Raw genomic sequence first — 22,297 nt, forward strand, 5'->3', positions numbered from 1 at the left:
GATTATAGATGTGTACGAGTTTATGCTTTTCCTTTCTTGCACGTGTTCTTTTAACTTCTAAGAATTATGAATACAGTATTTTTCAAGTCACCTGAATTTTTGTTGAGGTTCAGTCTTACAAAGAAATACCATTTCAACTTCTCTTATGGTATGTGCCAAATTTTGGGCAGGTTAGTGGCTAGGTTTTGATGCCATTAACATAGAGCTTTAAAGAATATCAGATGTTTAGTTGTGATTCTTGAGATCTTGTTTGATTCTTGAGATCAGTTCAGGTTCTTACTTGCTTAGGGCCAATCTGAATCATTCATTATATTCATCTGCCATTTTTCTCATTAATATGTTACATAGATCTGTTTGGTTATTTCTTAATGTAATTGTTTATTTTGCTTCTTGAATGAATTTTATAAAAAATAAGGTCATTTGAAGATAAGATATTAGCGCTAAGCTTCCTTGTCTATACAACTCATACACGGCCAGCTTTGCACAATGAAATGGTGAACGTTTAACAAAAGTATATTGGATGGGCATGTGTCTACATGCTGAAAAGAAAAGCTGTTATGGACCATAACTTTTATACAAACTGATCAGCTGCCATCTGTGTACAAAGCACTGTGATCAGCAGAGACCTGTTTGTGCCACTGTGTAGACTGATAGCAGCAGATTAATTTAGCTGAGCTGTTGTTCTCTAGCAGTTTGGTCACGAGGACATAGACACTACCAAAGTGTAGTCATCACACCACTGATCTTTGCTGGTTTAGATTGTGGCAAGAGAGAAAAACTGCTTGCTCTCTTCACCCCAATACAGCTGAGGTAAGAGCCACCTTTTTTTTCTCTTGAAGGGAAAAATGAGAGCAAAAGCAGCCTCTTTTACCTTTTCCCATGCTGTTTTGATTTAAATTTATTCTAGTATTTTCCATGATAATCCCTCAGGCCAGGTATACAGTTCAGCATCTCTTTGGCGGAGAGCAACTAGTTTGTAGTACAGCTTGGGTAAATTTTAATAACAAAATTGTATTGCCAGCACAAAGCATTTGACCTTGGAGACTCAGAGGAGAGCAGACATTGCAGATTTCCCTACTTGCCCTTGACTTACAAGAGAGTAGATAATGAATTAATAGAAATTGATAAAGAGTGTCTGTCAGGCAGCCGCTGAAGTCATGGGGCTGGTATGCGGAAAGAGTGCCCATACAACATGCGAAACACATAGCTGCAGCCAGGAGAGGTGGGTGGGTCATCGAAGCAGGAAATTAGCCGTCAGATGGAATGTTGGCCTCTGTACAAGCTACGCCGCGCGCGTGGACTCACTGGGAGAAAACACAGGGAAATGGGGAGTGCTCAGTGCTGCAGAGAAAAGAGCTCCTATAGAAGGTGACAGCACTGTTGGTGTTAGTGGTTCTTCAAAGATACTGAAGACAGTGCAGGTTAGAATTTTTTTTAAAGGAATTAAAATGTTAGTAGCTAAAGTATCGAATGTTTAGTGCTTGTTAAATAGACAACAAACTACTGAGGAATGAACGGGGGAATAGCACAGCTATAAGGCCTTCATATTGTATAATAATTTTTATCTTGTACTCTATTTTTATAAGCAGAGATGAAATGTTGAGATTCACTGTGCAGAGGAGCAAACTTCTGTTAATTTATGTGGGGTGATGATTGTTAGAATGTTTGTAAGTGAGCCTTGAAGGAAATTTAGAGATATATAGTGTGTGTTCAGTTTTCCCAATACTTCTGAAATGTAAGCCGGTTAAAGTCCATGTTTTAGAAGCAGTTCGCAATTTACACACATACATGTAATTTATATATGTACTTGGTGTATGTGTGTGTGTGATTTTTAACATAGCTGTTACTTTTTTGGTTCTTAAACTAATGAGTCAACTTATTAAGAAAAGATTACATGTATTTTATGGAAAGTCAATCCGCTTTCCTTTTATACTTATATTAAAATTTATTCTTATATATGTTACTAATTTTTGAGAATGGAATTGATGGCATCAGCAGTTACTTGTTAGCTTTTCCTCCCTAATTTAATTGCCACTCTGCTGTCTGAAGACAATGTTATGTGATTGTTTTTTTGTAAGTCCTAAACAAATAAATTGGTTTTGATTTAGGAACATCAGTCCAGTCAGTTACTTAGATTTTTTTAAGGAAGAAAATAAAATGTAGTAACTGCCTATCATTTTCTGGAAACAGGGGTGTGAAAAATTGATATATTGGAGTATTATGTTTTTAATCATTTTGTAAATTAGGATTGCCCACCAGTATATCTGCTTGACTCCTGTGTATTCCCTTGTTGGGTGTAGGCTGACTTGAATAAGTTTACATTCCGATACTGAGAATTGCATTCCACTGGGTAGTTCTGACGTACAAGAAGAATGTGGAGGCCCATACAAAGGGCAAGATTAGGGACACTGATAGAAGAGGCTTCTATGCTCTGTGACTGCCTTTCGTGGAAAGCTCACACTAAAGGAAAGTGCTCTTGACCCAACTTGGGAGAGGAGAATGTGGTCACAGAAACTTCGGACAATTTGGCCTTACAACACCTGCAACACCCTGTCTGGTGTTTCATTGCCTGTGGGTATTTACGAAAACTAGGTGAGACTTCACATTCCCAAACTTTCATCATGCGGTGTGGGAGTCTTGAAGGAAAGTTTTGTTTTCTCTATTTTATATTATATGGAAGACTACTTAGTAATTGTTTGTCTTCATATTTTTGGTATTACAGAGTCATACCATTGCACCTGTAGAAATATTTAACTTAGTTTCAATTTTGCTAACAATTTTAATTCTTAATTTTTAAATCGTTTTGTATAAAAACTTCAGCAAAAAATTTAATGGGAATGAAAGTCTGAATTGTTATACTGTTTTTAGAGCAGTTGTTCCTTAGTCATACTGAGGGAGTACTAGCATTTAGGAGTAATCTGTTTCATATGCTGCAAGTGGTCTTTTCAATAATCATTTACTGGTGGGCTTAATTTTTTTTCTTTTTTGATATGGCAGAGAACTCAAAGATTGACCAGAAGTGAACCTGCATCACTTCTAGTTGTCATCTTGTGGTTGTTTAATATCAGATTTTAAGGACATGCTGAAATTACATTGAGATTGAATTGTTGAAAGGCAAGGTGTACAGCATATTTATACAGAACAATTTAGAAGGGTTTAAATTAGACCATAGTGATCACATTTTCATTCTGTGTAGAAGGAGAAGGCTATCAGCGTTCTTAAAACACATATACCATACTCCTCCCTTCCACCACCACCTTTTCCTACTTTATGGCCTCTAACTAGACATCTCTTATCAAATGCTGGTGTCTATTTAGAAAGAACTAACAGGTTTTTAAAATATTCAGGCTAACTCTCATTGATAACTGTTAACCTGCATCTTTCTTGTTTTTGAAAGACAGCTATTCATATGTGTGTGTTAATATGTATGTGTTAATAGCATGTCTTATATACAAATACACATATACACACAAAGACTGAAACTACTAGAAGACCAGAAGTAACTTTTGAAAGATATTTTAATTCAGAGTAGAAAAGGTAAGCTATATATCTTTAAAAATTAAGGAGTCTGAATTTTAAAATACTTGTTTATCTTGGTAAGTGGTATTATGAGTGCCATTTCAAAGAAGCAGATGTCCTACTAGTTGAAGTTCTGGCAGTAGCTCCCTGAAGAGATTTGGTCTTTATAGGTTTGACATTCAGATCTTTGCGGGGGTAACCCTAAAGCTCTTTATGGTCATTTGTAATTTTGCTGAATTTGAATTGCCTTCTGAATTACAAATGCTGATTTGTGTTTTTCACTCAACTAGCTAGTGAGTGAGCCTGGCCATTGAGAATTCACCTCTCAATGAAACTCACTTCTCAGCTTGTCATTGGGTTATAGCTGTTTGTGTACTTGTCATCCATGGAATATAAACTACTTAAGAAGAGGGACTATATTTAGTGAGTTTTTCTGTAAACGCTGTATTGATTACTGAGTTTGTATTGGTAATATCGATTCTGTTATGTGTCCAGTGAACATTTGGAAGAGGAATAAATAGCACAATAATATATATGTCAGAAATAATATTATGTAGTCATGCACTGTGTAATAATGTTTTGATCAGTAATGGACCACATATACAGTGGTCATCCCAGAAGATTATAATGTGGTATTTTTACTGTAACTTTTCTATGTTTAGATGTTTAGATACACATATACCATTGTGTTATAATTGCCTACAATATTCAGTACGGTAACATTCTTTATGGGTTTGTAGCCTAGGAGCAATAGGCTGTATCATCTAGCCTAGGTTTATAGTAGGCTATACCATCTTGGTTTGTGTAAGTATATTCTGTGATGGTCACACAACAGTAAAATCGCCAAACAACATATTTCCCAGAACATATCTCCATTCTTAAGCAATGCATGACTGTTTGTTAATATATATTATTACTCACACATATTATTTTGTTATGTGTTAAATGTTATGTATATAATATGTTCTCACAAATACATTATATGTCAAATTTAAACAAAAGTTTCTCACATGAATCATATATCTATGTGAGAAATAATATATGTTTTGTAGAGAGAGAAAAAAGAAAGAACCTCAAATATATGACCATGGATAAAGAAAAAATGAGATTAATGTTAGGGGAAAGAAAAATGTTCATATAATTGACTCTTCTAAACTTTGATTTAAAATAAATATTAAGTTGTATCCTTAATCCAAAAATTTCAAATACAGAATGCTCCAAAACTTGAAATGTTTTGAGTACTGACATGGTGCTCAAAGGAAATGCTCATTGGAGCATTTTGGATTTCATATTTCCAGAGTAGGGATGCTCCACATATACGTGCAAATATTCCCAAATCCAAAATAATCCAAAATCAAAGCACTTCTGATGCTAAGCATTTTGGATAATGGATACTTGACCTGTCTTTCAGTCATATTTGTTTACCTTCTGCCCATCTCTAACTAGGTCTTTCACCCAATGTCTATCACTTCATTGTTAAGTTATCATATAAAAGAGATGGGTTCCCAGTTTGTCTGTCATTAAACATAACTCTTCCTTTGTTCCTAAGATTTGCTGTTTGTTAAAATAGAGATTCTACTTTTTCTTATTCAAGTCCCAGATTTTTGCCAGTAAACCCAAATATCCTGTCTATAGTTTCTTTTCTAAGCTTTTTTTTATTGTAGTAAAAAATATGTAAAATATGTCATTTTAACTAGTTTTAAATGTATGGTTACATTTAAGTGTGTGTTACAGTGGCATTAATTACATTCACACTGTTGTGCCACTAGTGGCGCTACCTCTTTCTAAAGCTTTTCTGTAACTCCAAATGGAAACCCTGAAACCATTACGCTTTCCAAACTGCTTTCTCCAACTCTTGGCAACCTTGAATCGACTTTCTGTCGCTATGAATTTGCCTATTCTAGATATTTCATGTAAGTGGAATCATATGATATTTGTACTTTTGTGGCTGGTTTGTTGTCTTTAGTGGATGTTTTCAAGGTTCATCCATGTTGTAGCAGGTATCAGAACTTCATTCCTTTATATGGCTGAATACTATTCCTTTGTGTGCGTATGCCACAGCTTGTTTATCCATTCTTCCATTGTTGGACACTTGGGTTGTTTCCACATTTTGGCTGCTGTGAATAATGTTGCAGTGAACATTGGTGTACAAATATCTGTTTGAGTCCCTGCTCTCAGTTCTTTTTGGTATTTATCTAGGGCTAGAATTGCTGTGTCATATGTTAATTCTATGTTTAGATTTTTGAGAAATTGCCAAACTGTCTTCCACAGTGGCTGTATCATTTTACATGCCCACCAGCAATGCACAGGGTTCCAAGTCCTCCACATTATTTTTTTTCTTTCTTTTTGCTTTCTTGAAAAAGGGAAATAATAAAAAATTGTAGCCATCCTGGTATCTCATTTGCATGTGGCTTCAGGTGTGAAATGGTATCTTATTGTGGTTTTGATTTGCTTTTCTCTAATGACTCAAGATGCTGAGAATCTTTTCATGTGCATATTGGCTCTTTGTGTATCTTCTCTGGAGAAATGCCTATGTAAATCCTTTGTCAAGTTTACATTGGGTTGTCTTTTTGTTGTTTAAGACTTTTTTATATATTTTGAATATTGAATCTTTATCAGATATGTGATTTACAAATACTTTCTCTTATTCTGCAGGTTGCCTTTTCAGTTCATTGATAAGGCCCTTCGATGCAGAGTTTTTAATTTTGATGAAATTTAGTTTATCTATGTTTATTCTCCTGCTCCTCATGCTTTTATTTTCCAGAGCTAAAAATCTATTGCCAACTCCAAGGTCATGAGGATTTATTCCTGTGCTTTTACTAATAGTTTACTTTTGGCTCTTAAATTTAGCTTGTTGATTCATTTTGAGTTAATTTTTGTGTATCTTGTGCGGTAGGGGTCCAATTTCATTCTTTTTCATGTGAAATCCAGTAATCCCACCACCATTTGTTGAAGACTCTGTTCTTCTCTCATTGAACAGATATGGCATCCTTGTCAAAAATCAACTGGTCAATCATTTACAGCAACCTGGATGAGACTGGAGACTATTATTTTAAGTGAAGTAACTCGGGAATGGAAAAGCAAACATCGTATGTTCTCACTCATAAGTGGGAGCTAATCTGAGGATACAGAGGCATAATAATGACACAATGGACTTTGGGGACTCAGGGGGAAGTGTGAGAAGGGGGTGAGGGGGATAAAAGACTACAAATTGTGAGCAGCGTATACTGCTTGGGTGATGGGGGCACCAAAATCTCACAAATCACCACTAAAGAACTTATATAACCAAGTGCCACCTATTCCCCAATAACCTATGGAAATAAAAAATAAGAAATAAGTAAAAAAAAGAAAATATAAGGGAAAAAAGGCCTTTTAATTTAACACACACAAAAAATCAATTGACCATTGATGTATGAGTTTATTCCTGGACTCCCAATTCTATCCTTTTGGCCTGAGTACCACACTATTTTGATTACTGTAGCTTGGTAGTAAGTTTTGAAATTGGGAAGTGTGAATCCTCTTTGTTCTTTTTCAAGATTGTCTTGGCAAATTAGGGCCCCCTGAATTTCCATATGAATTTTAGGACCAGCTTTTTCATTTCTGTAAAAAAGACTGGTCTAATTTTGATAGAGGGTATGTTGAATCTGTAGATCACCTTATGTAGTTTATTATAAGACTTACTAAAAAAAAAACTGCTGTATTTGATAGTGTTGAGTCCATTTCTGACAGTGGCACCAAGGAACAGGATGTAATCACATTTGGATCAGAATGTAGTCACATGGTTTAGAACAATCCTTACCTACTTCTGATTTTTTGATGAAGGATCGTAGGTGTACATTTAAGTTACCCAAGTTCTTCTTTAATTGTATTATCTCTAAGTTTTTAAAAAATGATTATTTTAGAAACTTAAGGGATACTGGCTTTCAGCTGGTGTAATAGGCCTTAATGAAATATTATTATTATTATTTTTTGAGATGGAATCTTGCTCTGTCATCCAGGCTGGAGTGTAGTGGCACGATCTCGGCTCACCGCAACCTCTGCCTTCTGGGTTCAAGTGATTATTCTGCCTCAGCCTCCCGAGTAGCTGGGACCTCAGGCACATGCCACCGTGCCCGGCTAATTTTTTTTTTTTTTTTTTTGAGACAGAGTCCCGCTCTGTCGCCCAGGCTGGAATGCAGTGGTGTGATCTCGGCTCACTGCAAGCTCCGCCTCCTGGGTTCATGCCGTTTATTGGCCAGTCTGGTCTCAAACTCCTGACCTCAGGTGATCTGCCTGCCTCTGCCTCCCAAAGTGTGGGGATTATAGGCATGAGCCACTGCTCCCAGCCTATTATTATTATTTTTGAGACTGAGTCTTGCTCTGTTACCCAGGCTGGAGTGCAGTGGTGCAATTTCGACTCACTGCAACCTCCGTCTCCTGAGTTCAAGCGATTCTCCTACCTCAGCCTCCTGAGTAGTTAGGATTACAGGTGCCTGCCATCATGCCTGGCTAACTTTTGTATTTTTAGTAGAGACGGGCTTTCACCATGTTGGCTAGGCTGGTCTCGAACTCCTAACCTCAAGTGTTCTGCCCACCTCGGCCTTCCAAAGTGCTGGAATTACAGACATGAGCCACCGTGCCCAGCCTATGAAAAATTATCTTAATTTATACATCTGGTCTTTTGGAAAGCCCTTTGGATTCCCTGAATTTTTTGTGAGAAACTTTTCAGTTCTGTGTTTTTCCCCTTAGAAACTCTTCCAGGGTAATACCCTTTTATAGATTTGATTTTCTATAAGGGCATGTATTGTAATTATTGTTTTTGATTCTTTCCTTGTGTGTCCATCATTTCAAAGTTTGTCTTTGTTTATAATTTTACTTGTGTAAGCATCTTGCTGTGCTAATGCATTCAAAGACTTCGTTTTTATTAATAACTTAACTGAAAGCTGAGAACCTGTTGTTTAGTATAATATTAAATGCTGTGTGCATTTGATCACTTTTTCAGTGTAGAGCATTTCATTGTGCACACTGGATCCTCTACGGCTTGCCTGCAGTCACACTCTTTATAAAATGTCTTGTACTTTGTTCTTACTGTTCTGGTTTTGTGTTTTACTCTCTCAAAGTGTATTTGTTATTTGCAATCCTGAAGATTTTGCACCATTTTTTTCCACTAAGTAATCTAAAATATTTAAAAGGATTGTTCTTTATATTGTCTATGAGGTACTTTATCTGCTATACATCTTTATCTGTTGCCTTTTTTAAGTCTGTCCTTATTTTCCAGAGCTGAATTTTTTCAGTTTATTTGTGTAGAACTTCGCCAAAGATTTTTGAAAATGTAGTAAATAATCATATTTACTTACTTTTGTTTATGTATTTATTGTTTCAAAGAATCAGAGAGCAGAAGCAAAAGTAACTTGTGGACTTAATTTCTAGCTAACATTTTTTTTTTTCCATTGCTTTGTCTGTTTCTTCCAACCTTATAGCTTCTGGTTTGTGAGCTAAGAGCACATCATCTCTGTGAGAGAGCTCAGAGGCTTTGTCACTGATCAGGCCTAGCGTGTGCACTCATGACCTACTCTTTGGCTCCTTTGAGGCTGCTCTTCCTTTCTGCATTCCTGGCTGTGTTTGAAAAAATAGATTGTTGAGTAAATGAAGTAATATATTCTCCCTTGCTAATGTGTGTTCTGTGCACATTGCTTTTTCCATTCAGCTTATTCAATAAATATATCTGATGGAGAGTCTGCAGTTTCTCCTGTTCACATCTTTGTGACGGTTTATAGAACTCGAGTCTTTTTATGGTTGAAAAAGTTTCATCAGGCTGTAGTGCAACTGACTCTCTGAAAAACTCTTATGAAATGTTTTTGTGTAGCACATTTTAGGAAATGTAAACTTTTCATCCCCAAAGAAATAGTGTGCTAGTGCAACTTGAAGTGTGACTTCCTAGCCATGAAGTTCTGTTGAACGAATGACTAATTGGTAAGAGGATTTACGCCTTAAATCCTGGAGTGGTGAAGATGGTACTAGATTTATATATAAAATAAATAGCAGTTATATAGTTTATTTATGTGAACATTAACACCTTTTGCTGCTAAAATTTGTAAACAATTCTAGCATATGTTTTTGTATCAAGTATTATATGAACAGTGTATACATTACAAACATTTATGATTTTTTACTATGTTACATTTAAAAACGCATAAACATTAGACCACTATATTTATAAACTTGTCCAAGTCTGTAACCTGCCACATATTTTACTAACACATTGAGATTATTTATTAATTTGCAGTGTATAATTATAAGCTTCATTTTAAAAAATTAAATTGCAAATAGGTAGATTCAGAAACTCAAACTTTTGTGTTATATTGAAGAGTTATGGAATTTCAGTTGTATTTAATTGTAAGCTAAAATAAATGTTTAAAAATTCAGGTCATTTAAATTGCATGAGAAGTAACATGAAGATAGATTTATTATGTTGTTCCTGGCAAATGTTTTCACTTAAAAGTACTCTAATGTGTATGTTTGTGTGGGCATATATGTGTGAATGTATATATGAATATTTAAAATTTTTTTTTCAAATATGTTAAATATGATGCTGGTTTTAATTTTCATGGAAACTTTTTCTTCTTTTCAAGACAGGGTTTTACTCTATTGCCCAGGCTAGAGTGCAGTGGCACATTCTTGGCTCACTGCAACCTCTGCCTCCCATGCTCAAGTGATCCTCCCATCTCAACTTCCTGAGTAGCTGGGACTACAGGCTTGTACCACCATGCCTGGCTAATTTTTGTATTTTTAGTAGAGACGGGGTTTCACCATGTTGCCCAAGCTGGTCTCGAACTCCTGGGCTCAAGTGATCAGCCCTCCTCAGGCTTCCAAAATGCTGGGATTACAAGCATGTGCCATCGCGCCTGGCCAGAAACGATTTTGGAAAAGGACTTAATTATCTTTAACAATCAGATAATTATTATTAAGGAAAAGGACTTAAGTGATGGCCTAGTCTAACCTGATAACCTGTAAACAAATAAAATTTATCATATGATGTGGTCAAGATAGTTAGCTAGAGATTGCAGATGATAGAAGGAGAATGTTGGCTTTTCTGTTTTCTTCCTCTTACATGACTTGGCTCCTAATACTTGAAACGTGTATTACTATGACATAAAGAGGATTATAAATAGAACAAGAATTTCCATAGGAGTCCCTCACAGTGCCTAATTAACTTGGGAAAAAATTGTTCAATGAAATAGTTTTTTTGGTAGAATTTTAAAGCATTTTTTCTTAAAGATAAGTTTATTAAATATGATTACCAAAAATTTTAATATTAGGCTCACACCTGTAATCCCAGAACTTTGGGAGGCCAAGGAGGGAAGATTGATTGTGGCCCTAAGTTCAAGACCAACCTGGGCAACATAGCTAGACTTTGTCTCTACAAAAATTAAAAAAAAAAAAAAAAAAAAAAAAAAGCCAGCTATGGTGGTACGCACCTGTAGTCCCAGCTACTTGGGAGTCTGAGGCAGGAGGGTTGCTTGAGTCCAGGAGTTCAAGGCTGCAGTGAGCTGTGATTGTGCCACTGTACTGTGGCTTGGGTGACAGAGTGAGACCCTGTCTCTTAAAAAAAAAAAAAAAAAACTGGAAGGAAAGATTTTTGTGAATGAGTGAGGTGTTATATTAACAAAAAGAGCTTCACCCAAATTCTCTGTTCTTAATTCTAGTTTGCATATCCCTATGTCAGAAACAATAAATCTTCACCATTGTTAATGTGGGAATTCACCACAGATAAGGCAAAGGTGCTATGTCTGTGTTCACTCGTGCAGAGTTCTCAGGAGGAATGAGCTTTTAGTAGTACATCAACTGAAATAACTTTACCATAGAAATAAAGTCTTAAGTTGAGTATCTTTTTCTTAAAACATTTAGAATAAGTTGATTTGAAAATTTAGGAAAATAAACACACTTTTTAGGTGAAAAAAAAGTTTAACCTAAGCAAGTTAAGTTATGAAGAGAATTACATGTACATGCATTTTATACTTCTTTGGGACATTTCTATAGTTTGCCACTGAGACATTTCCCATCCCTACTGGAATATTCTCAAAGTTCACCTGAGGATGGTTTAAAATAACCTAACAGAAAACTCACTCATGCTAATAATTCTCCTTTACTTACATTATTAATTTGAAAATATTATGTTAGAATTTTCCAGAAAAATCTATGACTGAAACTTAAGAATTTGAATGCTTTCTTGTCATTCTGTGTAAATTATTAAAGATAATTCACTTTCTCCAATGTGTACTTTTTGTAATTGTTTTTAATTTTTATTTATCAGGAAGTTTGGCTATGTTCACAAATCATACTACTTAAATCTCTGAGGTTGTCCTCATTGATTTTTTTTTTTCTTTCTTTCTAGTTTCGGCAAGCGTTCTGCAGGAAGTTTTAGGCGTGGCTGTGAATGCATTGTTTTAGAGCCTTCTGAAATGATTGTGGTAAGAGTATTTCTGTGAGGACTATTTTTCCCCTAAAAAATTGTATGAAATAAAGGCATTTTTATAAACTGCTTATAATATTAGATTTTTGTTGAATAGAAAATATTGTATATTTTCTATAACAGATATATGTATTTCACAACTTTTTATTAATATGAATTTGAGTTCATAATCATATTTTGTTATTTACAGGATTCAATTAAATGCCAAAAAAATTTAAAAAGTACAAGTAGCTAAGTGTTTGGTTTTTGTACTTTGTAATTCAATTTATAATAATGCCATTTAATTGAAATTTGGGGAGAATCTCTTGATTGCAGGATTTTAGCTCTCCAAGTGTTGATTGGAATGAGTGACTTACTTTAAATCAATCACTAGGTTTGCTGGTGTGAGAACAATTTTGGAATCTAAACATGCCTCCATTGTGAGCAATCGTGAGGAATAACCACATGGAACTTGTGTTCACTGTTAATTCATTCATCAGAGTTTCTAAGATGTTTTAAATGAATTATTTTTTAAACAACACTATTTTAAAAAACACAAGAAAATCACTTGAATTTTTTCAAGTAATTAAAAGGAAATTTGGGGATTATTATGCTGGTTAAACACTCTGTTGACATCTTTTCCCTCTTTTTAATGTAATTTTGTGACAAAAATTTATAAACAGAGATTATACATAGAACATATTGTTAAAATAGATATTAGTAACATACCTTGAAGCTTAAAAACCAAACCTGTCAATACTTTTTACTTACTGTATAAGAATGATTTTAAGATAGGATAATATGTACCCTTTAAAAAATTTAGTAACAAAAATAAGATGAGGTGGAAGGGGAGTTTCCCAGCCTAGACATTCAGTTGATATTCTTACTGTCTCCATCCAGCACCCTAGCTGGGAAGGAAGATCTTGTAAAGTAAATGATGTCTAAATAAAGATGATGATGGAAACTTTTATTCACATTTAGTAAAGTATTTAGTAAACAATTCTAGGTCTCTTTTCAGAGAAGATGTAGGGTTTTTCCCTATGATGTAGGAGAGGAATTCTGTCAGAAATGAGAACTTCCTCATCAAAGCTAGCTAACTTTTTGTAAAATTTACTAAAATATTTGGTAAAGTTTTACAAAATGTACTCAAGTGAGAAAGTAGCATAGTGTAATGGTAAGGATTTAGGATTGGGAAGAATGTAGGCAGATATATAGCACTTTCCAACAGTAGATAGTCTTAGATATTTCCTTGAGATTTTGCCCTCTGTTAATGCTACTTTTAGATTTCTCTGGAGGATTTTTAGTCTTTAAAACTGAGTATTTTATACTTGCTGATACTACACAAACTACTAGGTTTGCTGGTGTGAGAACAGTTTTGTAACCTAGACATGCCTCCATTATGAGAAGTCACATGAGGAATAACCTAATGTAACTTTTATTCCCTGTTCATTCATCAGCATTTTTACATTTTTTTTTTTTTTTGGAGACGGAGTCTTGTCATATTGTCTAGCTTGAAGTGCAGTGGCACGATCTCAGCTCACTGCAACCTCCACCTCCTGGGTTCAAGCAATTCTCCTGCCTCAGCCTCCCAGGTAGCTGGGATTACAGGCATGTGCCACCACACCCAGCTACTTTTTTGTATCTTTACCAGAGATGGGGTTTCACCATGTTGGCCAGGCTGGTCTTGAACTCCTGACCTCGTGATCCACCTGCCTTGGCCCCCCAAAGTGCTGGGATTACAGGCGTGAGCAACTGTGCCTGGCCTAAAATTTTTTTAAATGAGGAATTACTTTTAAACAACACTATTTATAAAAAAAGAAACCGAAGTCATGGAATGAAAGTAGAAGGAGAAACCCTTGCATAACCTACCAAAGCCATTCTGTTAGCACTGTTTGAGTCATTCAGGATTTGGAAGTTTTTACAGATTTCCATCAGGGTTTTTTTTTTTTTTCTTTTTTCTACGTTTCTTAAGACAGTGTGGCAGTTGCTTTCATAATGTGTGGTAATGTATCCTGTGAGATCTTGTTCACTAATAAATCAGTACAAAGACTGCTGAAAATATCCTTCCCTTTGAAACTACAGGAAATTCAAGAGTTACCCATATTGTCCTAAGTGGAACTGAAAATGCCTCCTCATAAAAGAAATGTTACTCAAAACCAGTTAGTTCCAGAGAAGTTCAGAGACACTTGAAGTTTGTCTAGTTTTCTACAGATGTCTTTGCAAGATGATTGAATATGGGTTATCTGTAAGTTTCTTCCTGTATCTAATATTAATAGGAAATGTTGCGTTTGGAGAAATGAAATTTTGGGGGGTTTTATTTCAGGTGGACTATATGGATGAAAATGAAGAATATTTTCAGCGGCAAGCTTCCCATAGACAGTCTCGAAGGAGATTTAGAAAAATCAACCAGAAAGGTGAAAGACAAACAATTATTGACACTGTGGATCCTTATCCCATGGGCAAACCTCCTTTGCCTAGAGGCTATCACACGGTAAGTTATACAAGTATAATATTTTTATTTATTTCTAGTTTTTTGTTGGGGTTTTGTGAAAAGATGTTTAAGTTTTCCATTTTTGACAAATCTTTTCAATTATATATATATACACACACATTAAGTATACTTAAATATTTATTTTTATTTGTTATATTAATAAATATAAAAATAAATATATAATATTTATATATTATTTAAACATTTATTATAGAAAGAGTAGATTTTTCTGGAAACAAACATGATTAGTTTTTAAAAGACATTGAAATAACATGTCAACAGACTTTGCTAGCTCCTTTATTTCTTAAGTTGTTCTCTGAAGATCAGCTTTGTGATAAGCACATGTAATTGTAATTGGAATATTTTAAGTTGTTTTACCTTAATCTAACATTTTAGCGCCCTCCTGTGCACTCCACCCTTCACTCCCAACCCAAATGACTGCTATCATCCCTGTTTTTTATTTTAAAAGTAGATATGTAAAAATTACATTATTTTTCATAGCTTTTTATACCTTTATGAGAATATCTCTGAGATTTATTTTTTAATGCAGTGAAGGAGGAATAATTTGAAATAATGCTTTTTAAAATCTCAATGTAAAGATGCTTAGAAATATTTCTAATAGGTTCAAAGATCCTCTTAAAGGCAGGCAGACATAACCCAGTTCATTGTCATTTATTTCATAAATATTGATAAATAAACTGCTTTTTATGTTTGAGGAAACCGAGACATAGATAATGGGTGCTTTGTTCAAGATCTCAATAAAGTCACTTTAAAGCCTTTTTTTCCTTATTCCTTTGCTTTTTCAAGAGCAAAGTCGCTTAGATTCCTGGATATGTCATAATAATGTGAAAGATCATTTATGCATATAATACCATTAAATGAGTGGTTATTTTATGTATAATTAATTTAAAATAAAAATATAAAAAATAAAAATAGATAATTAACAACTATTTTACATTCCCCAGTTGTTTTCCTTTACCTTTTTTTTCTTTCTTTCTGCAAATAAGTATAAATACAAAATGCATGGGAAAATGTACATAGACTTAAAATTATTTACTCGATTTTTAGTAAGTTTAAGTGATATATCTTATACCCACACTTCATATATTCTATTTCTCAGAGAGCCCTTTTTATTTAAATATTTAATGTGGTTTTGACCACTAGCAACCTGACTACTCCTCTTGCTACCCATGAAGTATTTTAGTTTAACATGGATTTCATAGTTGAATCATTTTATTGAGCTCATTTGGAAAGGACTGCTTTTTCCTCATCACAAAGACATCTTTGTCTGTTGGAGAGACTAGTATTAAAAAAATCATGAAAGGTTTTTTTGTTACCATTGTCCATAAAGAAAGGTAATGTTTTTAGGGTTGATGTAGCATTATGGAAGAAGGAAATATGTATTAAAAATAGTTATACATATTAATAGTACAACACAGATAATATTTTAGCCTAGCATAAATATTGCTAATTTTTTTCTGCTTTGGAATTGTTTTTCCAGATTAGTTTTCAGACTAAAATAGTCAGTGGGAGTATGGATTATTTAAAATGTAGTGTTAAAGTTGGTTTGTTTCTTCTTATAGTCATATTTGTCACACTTTAGTTGGGTGGGCCATTTAATAACTGTTCCCTCCCCCCACCCCCAGCGTGATTCCCCCTTTATGGAAAGCTTCATTCAGTTTCCTTACACGGCTCCCTTTTCATTATTTGTTTTAAAATATGTATTTCTTTTATTGTTACAAGTTTTTTTTTTAAGTGGATTTTTAAGAGTGTCTTACCTAGCCAGCAGATACTTTTAGGGAAAATTCAATAGTAGGATGAAAAAATTGGCTTGATTACTAATGGATCATATACTGGTTTACTAATGTGTGACATGTGGTATTAATTTTACTAAATGAGTTAAGATTGGCAACAACATGGTCATAAGGATTGCATCCTTTTTTGGGGTGTAAAAATAACATTATAATTATATTTATTATTTATTTTACATAAATACATAATTTTAATGTAGGAAGATTGCAAAATTTTGTTTTGTGTGTATGACACCACATAGTAAAAAGAATTAAATAGAAATTATTCTTTATTACCCCTACGTCATATTTACTTATTCTTAACAGAAATAGTTCTCTTTGAAAGAAATTGGCTAATAGTGAAGGACTGAGGGTGAAAAGTTTATTTAAAAGAATTGCATGATCAACTTCACAGGTGATTTAAAGTGATTGCAAGAGCATTTCAAGTGCATGGCTAAAGAACATGGGAAGCATTATACATATAGCTGATTCTATATGATCATTCTTAATTTTAACATTATCTTCATTTTGGCAGATGTAATATAGCATGTCTGATAATGTTCATCTTTTCCTTTCCTCCTTTATGGCACTCATTTCATTTTGGCTCAAAGGAATGCACTAAATCTCAGGTATTGTAATTTGTGTGTGGTCTCCTGACACTAACCTAAGTTTATGTGTGAATTTGCACTGTTACTAATGAATTTATAATATTCATATGTTTTGCTTGGTCTTGTCCTTCTGTATTTTGCCCTAATTTACTTTGAAATTATCAGTGGTTTGGGTGGTAGAATAGGCTGCTTGATCTGTACAGACCTGGGGATGGATTGTCCATGTTGAAGAAAGAATTCAAGTGCAAGCTACTTATTTTTAAAAATGAATAGAGCACTTAAAAAAATGAATGGAACACTGTTCTTCACTAACCTGCTTTGCAAATAAAAAAATGAAGAGAGAAAGGCAGGCAGACATAAAGGATTTTTTTTTCCTTTTTATGTGAAAGCTTATGGGAAATTCATTAGAAATTTACATTTTAAATACTACAGATGAAAACTTTAAAGTTCAGGAATCTCAATGGGAGAACATTTTGGGAGGCCACTGGTAAAATTTCAGTCAGATTTTTTTAAAAAGCTTGGTCAAAAAGGAAACAAAGTTTAAAATCTCTTGTATTTTCTTATTTGCACTTTATTTTTAACAAGGTTTCTTGCTTTTATTTCATTCTACATTTTAATTGAGGTCTGTAATAATCTCCTTGCTCACTTCTTTGATGCCAGTACATGACTAAGTACTATACTAAGTACTAAAGTACATTACTAAAGTACTGTACTAAGTACTAAAATCTATGATTTTCATTATGAGTTCTTTGAAGATCTAGATTACATTTGGGGTTATCCGGGAATTTTGAGTCAAGGAAGAAAAACTGATTTATCCTTGAAAACTAATTGGTTAAGTAACTAGTAGCATTTTATGCTTGTGTTTTATTGTTGTACAGGGAAAAGATCATGAATAATTTATTCACATTGGGGAAATCTATCATTGATATATCTTTGGCTATTAGAGTAACTTTGCCTAAAAGTATGAATTTTATGTATAATTTTTCAAATTAAAATGAGACAGTTCCTTTATGTTCTATACAAGAGAGTACGTATTAGAATGCCACAGGTGTCATGATTGCTATATTGGTTTTTGGAAGCACTACTAATTTTTAAATGATGTGGTAAATCTAAAACATTTTTATATAATTTTAAAATTTTAAGTTAACTAAAATAATTTTAAAATTGTACATAGTTTTATGTACTTCAGTGTTTTGAGCTTTTCTCTGAAAAGAGTACACTTAAAATATATATAACATGATATTTTTAAAGATAAATCAATATGTAATTGATTTTCGTCTTTTTTTAGCATAAATTACCAGTCTAATTCCAACTTAGAACTTGGAATTGAATTTAAAATGTGCACTGAGTTACGATGTATACTTTAATGTACACTTTTTAAAATTAGATGCATTGCAGTAGTTTAAAGTGGATTATAATGATTTTCTTCAGAAACATGAATACTCATAGTCCATGTACTGTGTTTTCAGGACATTTTTCAAGGCAAGTGTATGAGGTTTGCAGAGAGAATAGCATTTTAAAATGCAGTGAGAAAGGAAGATTGGAGATGGCTTTCATTAGCATTTTCTTACATTTTGATGAGTAGAGATTGAGGCCGTATTTAAAATTGCTAAAAAATAAGATTTAGCATGAATTTTCAGTCTCAGAGTGAGTAGATTATAGAGACAGGTAATAAGGTTCCTGGCAGAGGCTGGAAGATTTGGGGTCTGTCACTAAAGAACTATCTTGGGACTTTGGATGGTAATAGTTTACCTTGTCTCCAGGTTCAGAATAGGGCAGGAGAAGAAAAGCTATGTTTATTTTACCCATAGTTTCAAGCCTTCTCTGTATTGATCAGTAATTTATTCTAGAAGTTTGTGTGGGTAGGAAAATCTGAATTCCATATTAAAAATGGAGAAGAGAGGAAGGACCATTTTAACTTTTACCTTATTGGTGTGACGTGGGAAGCTGGCACATTCCTCTTCCATCATCTTCTATTCGTCCCCTGATTTTAATGAGGAAAAAACCCAGCTCTTCCATTTTCCTAGTTTGGAAAGAGGAAAACTGTACAGAGAAATATTAGACTAAAGATTGAAGAAAACTTGGCCAAATTGTAGAGGTTATGTGTCCCAACTGACATTTCATAATTTCCATCCTTCCTAGGCTGGTGGCAATGTTAAAATGCTCTCCATGCTTTAAAATTCTGGTTGACCCCACACCCCCACTCCTACTTACCCAAAAATATGGTTCCACTTTATACAAATCTGAATCAGGAGACTTTGAACACAGTGTAAATAAAACATATTTATAAAGTTTCAGTCAGTACAAAAATTTTAAAATGATGAAAACTTATTGGTCATGTAAAAGGATATCTCCCACACATTTTATTAGTAGTCCTTTTCTACAATGTGAATATACACTCCAGAGTACTGTTTCATAAAGATACGTTGAATTTTCCAGTAGATGAGGCTTAATGTTCTTAGAGATAACATGCAAAAGTAATGGAAAATACTATATAAGATTAAATTAATATAATGTAAATTGAATGCCATATAATATTAAACTTTATGGAAATAATTTCTGTTGTAGTCAGTGATAATACAATATTTTTAAAATGTGGCAGCAATGTAATAAGATTGATTCATGTGTGAGGCTTATGAAAATCAGTCCCATTTTAAAACTAAGGTTATTATTCTGTATAATAATATAAGGCAAATTCTGTTTCTTACAATGGGTGTATAAGATACAACCATTCCTAGGATATACCTTAAATATCTCTGAAGTCAGTATTTCTCCTGAGATAGAGTTAAGTTGGTTTCTCCTTCAGTTAAAGACTCCTTGGTAGTTTTGGTTAGTTTCAAAAGTCATTCAGCTATTGAAACAATGAAAACATTACAGCATTTAGTTTCCGTGATTGTGCACATTTATTTGACATTTAGGCTTTCTGACTTGAGTTATGTTCTTAAATAAGAAGTAGGCAATATTTTTACTCATATCATGTCTTTGCCTTATCATTTATTATTTATTCAGTTTTTTACTGAGGTTTCTTTAGGTTTGACTCAGTATTTGCTACTTAAGAGGGTATGTTTTGGGTAATACATCAATAACTTGTATAGCTAGTAAATTTCCTAGAATATTTAAGGACTTCAAATTTTACCTTCAGTTTATATGATATCACACCTGGCTATAATTTATATGATGATATTTAAAAATCTGTTTATGTATATATATGAGAAATTATTCAAATACAGGGGAAATTTCTTAGTTATCTTAACATTTTTTATCCTTTTAAAACTTAAATTTATCAAACATTTGTTTGCTTAATTGTACCTGAAGGCTTGTCTTCAATATTACTATCAGTGTCTCTCTGTGAATTATAATGGGATGGAGTTTCAGGAAATTTGTGTATTTTATTTCTTGTATCATAGAGAGAAAAGCTCAATATTTTCATTTATATATTTTTGGTCATTTAACAAATATTCATTGAGTGCCCACCATGTTTCAGGTCTGTCCCAGGCTCTGAGATATAAAAGTCAGCAACACAGGAGAATCTGCCTCCTTTGCCCTTACAATCTCACAGGGAATACAGATAAATAAATGGTACACACCCAGGGCCCCTACAGGAGTCAGGGATGGTTTCATGAACCACCTGAATATCTTGGCTCAAAGAAAGATATTTTGTACAGAAAGAATCTTATTTGTTCAAAGACTTAGAGGTTGAGTGGTTGTAGGGTTTTTGAAAGCCATGTTGAAAGTTGAACTTTTTCATAACTGTAAGGAACAACAAAGAGACTGAAGCAGAGGTGTGACATACTGAGATTTACATTTAAATAAACTACTCTGGCTCCAAGATGGAATAAATTTTGGGGATAGGGATGGTAAAGTGGGACCACAAGACCTGGTTAAGTAATGTAAATGGAAGTGGTGGCTAGAACATGGCAACTGGAGTAAGAATGAAAGGTGAGGGATTTAGGTGGTATTCAGGGAGAAGAAAGTAGAAATAATTTGTTTCTTTTTTCTTTTTTTCTTTTTTTTTGGAGGCAAAGTTTCACTCTTGTTGCCCAGGCTGGAGTGCAATGGTGCAATCTTGGCTCACCGCAACTTCTGCCTCCTGGGTTCAAGCGATTCTCCTGCCTCAGCCTCCCGAGTAGCTGGGATTACAGGTGTGCACCACCAGGCCTGGCTAATTTTGTATTTTTAGTAGAGACAAGGTTTCTCCATATCCGTCAGGCTGGTCGCAAACTCCCAACCTCAATTGATCCACCCGCCTCGGCCTCCTAAAGTGCTGGGATTACAGGCGTGAGCCACCGCGCCCGGCCGAAATAATTTATGTTTCAAAATAAAACTTTAAATAGCTCTAATTCATTAATTTCTGATGATTTGCTTTGTGGGCAGTACTTTCTATTCCAATAGTGTTTAATGACCATATTGTATATGAATATAAATACGTGACTGAGAGTTTGAGGTAGATTAGTTTCAAGCAGATTATTCTTTAATCCAGGAAAGCTAAATAGAAATGTGAAAACTGAATTAGGTAATAAAGAATGGAAAAGAGGATGAAGAGAGAGTGTTAAAGAGTGATATACATACAAATAAAACCTGCCACAAATTTTACTAAAATTTATTGTTTGGATGCCTGATGCTTTATGTTTTCATCAGAAGAGTCTTAGGAGAGTGGTGTCAAAAGTATCCTTTGCTTTTCACGCCCATTATCGGCAGGTTTACTAGTTCCTCTTTACCCTAAATTATGTTGCATTTTAACATCCTGCAGAAAGCTGCCTGTGGAAAAGTCTCTGAACAATGGGTGGATGTAACAATACTGTGCTGTGTGTGCTGCAATTTCTGGCAAAATGCAGCATGTTAAAGCTGCTATAGTGGTCTCAACCTCCTTGCTTTGGGGGGACTAACTCTCTTTCTTGCAGTTACAATCAGGTATTTACATTGATTTAATTTATACGGATTGGGAAATTGCACTATAGCGTATGTACAGAAATTGAAATGTAAATCAGGAAATAGTTTAGAAAATAAAATGATTTCTCATGCTATTAACAGCATGCATTGTAAATTCATGCAAGGCAGTTGAGAATGGTATGCAGTGTGCTGTTTACCCAAGTTTCAGCTTCTGTTGAAGGATGTCTATTTTTATATATTACATCATCTCTGCTACAGAACTCCGGTGTCCACTGGGATTTACTGTTCTTTCATTCCATTTTGAAAGAAAGCTTGTATTGATGTCATAATTGGACCCATCTTTTGGTTGCACTTGGAAATTAAAAGTAATAAGGGTGTTGTGTAGCAAGTCATGCAATATTTCAAGCGATTTATTTGTCGAAAAGACCACTGTCACTTTGTCTTGCCTCTCCTTGTGAATACTGGTGGCTCTCTGTGCTTGTACATGTTAAAATATACTTGGCTAAAATTTAGCTTTTAATTGCAACAGCGAAGATGCTTTTCATCTTCGACTGTTTCATTTCTTATC

At 34.1% G+C, this 22,297-nt stretch overlaps 1 protein-coding gene across 12 annotated transcripts in view; it reads left to right on the plus strand.

Annotated features, from left to right (window-relative positions):
- The window catches only part of RAPGEF2 (Rap guanine nucleotide exchange factor 2), a 253,188-nt gene that overhangs the window by 120,411 nt on the left and 110,480 nt on the right, over positions 1 to 22,297 (plus strand). For 6 of the 12 annotated variants that reach the window (XM_031010191.3, XM_031010192.3, XM_031010193.3 and 3 more), the window contains exons 5-7: positions 11,894 to 11,969; positions 14,274 to 14,441; positions 16,843 to 16,860. In XM_031010191.3, the coding sequence (XP_030866051.1) occupies positions 11,894 to 11,969; positions 14,274 to 14,441; positions 16,843 to 16,860 (262 nt within the window). Of the gene's footprint in view, positions 1 to 1,258; positions 1,422 to 2,246; positions 2,593 to 11,893; positions 11,970 to 14,273; positions 14,442 to 16,842; positions 16,861 to 22,297 lie in introns of those variants that run through there. The other 6 variants (XM_055384776.2, XM_055384779.2, XM_055384782.2 and 3 more) reach the window with 3 other exon arrangements.

This window comes from Gorilla gorilla, chromosome 3, assembly GCF_029281585.2.
Source record: "Gorilla gorilla gorilla isolate KB3781 chromosome 3, NHGRI_mGorGor1-v2.1_pri, whole genome shotgun sequence".
Taxonomy (NCBI): domain Eukaryota; kingdom Metazoa; phylum Chordata; class Mammalia; order Primates; family Hominidae; genus Gorilla; species Gorilla gorilla.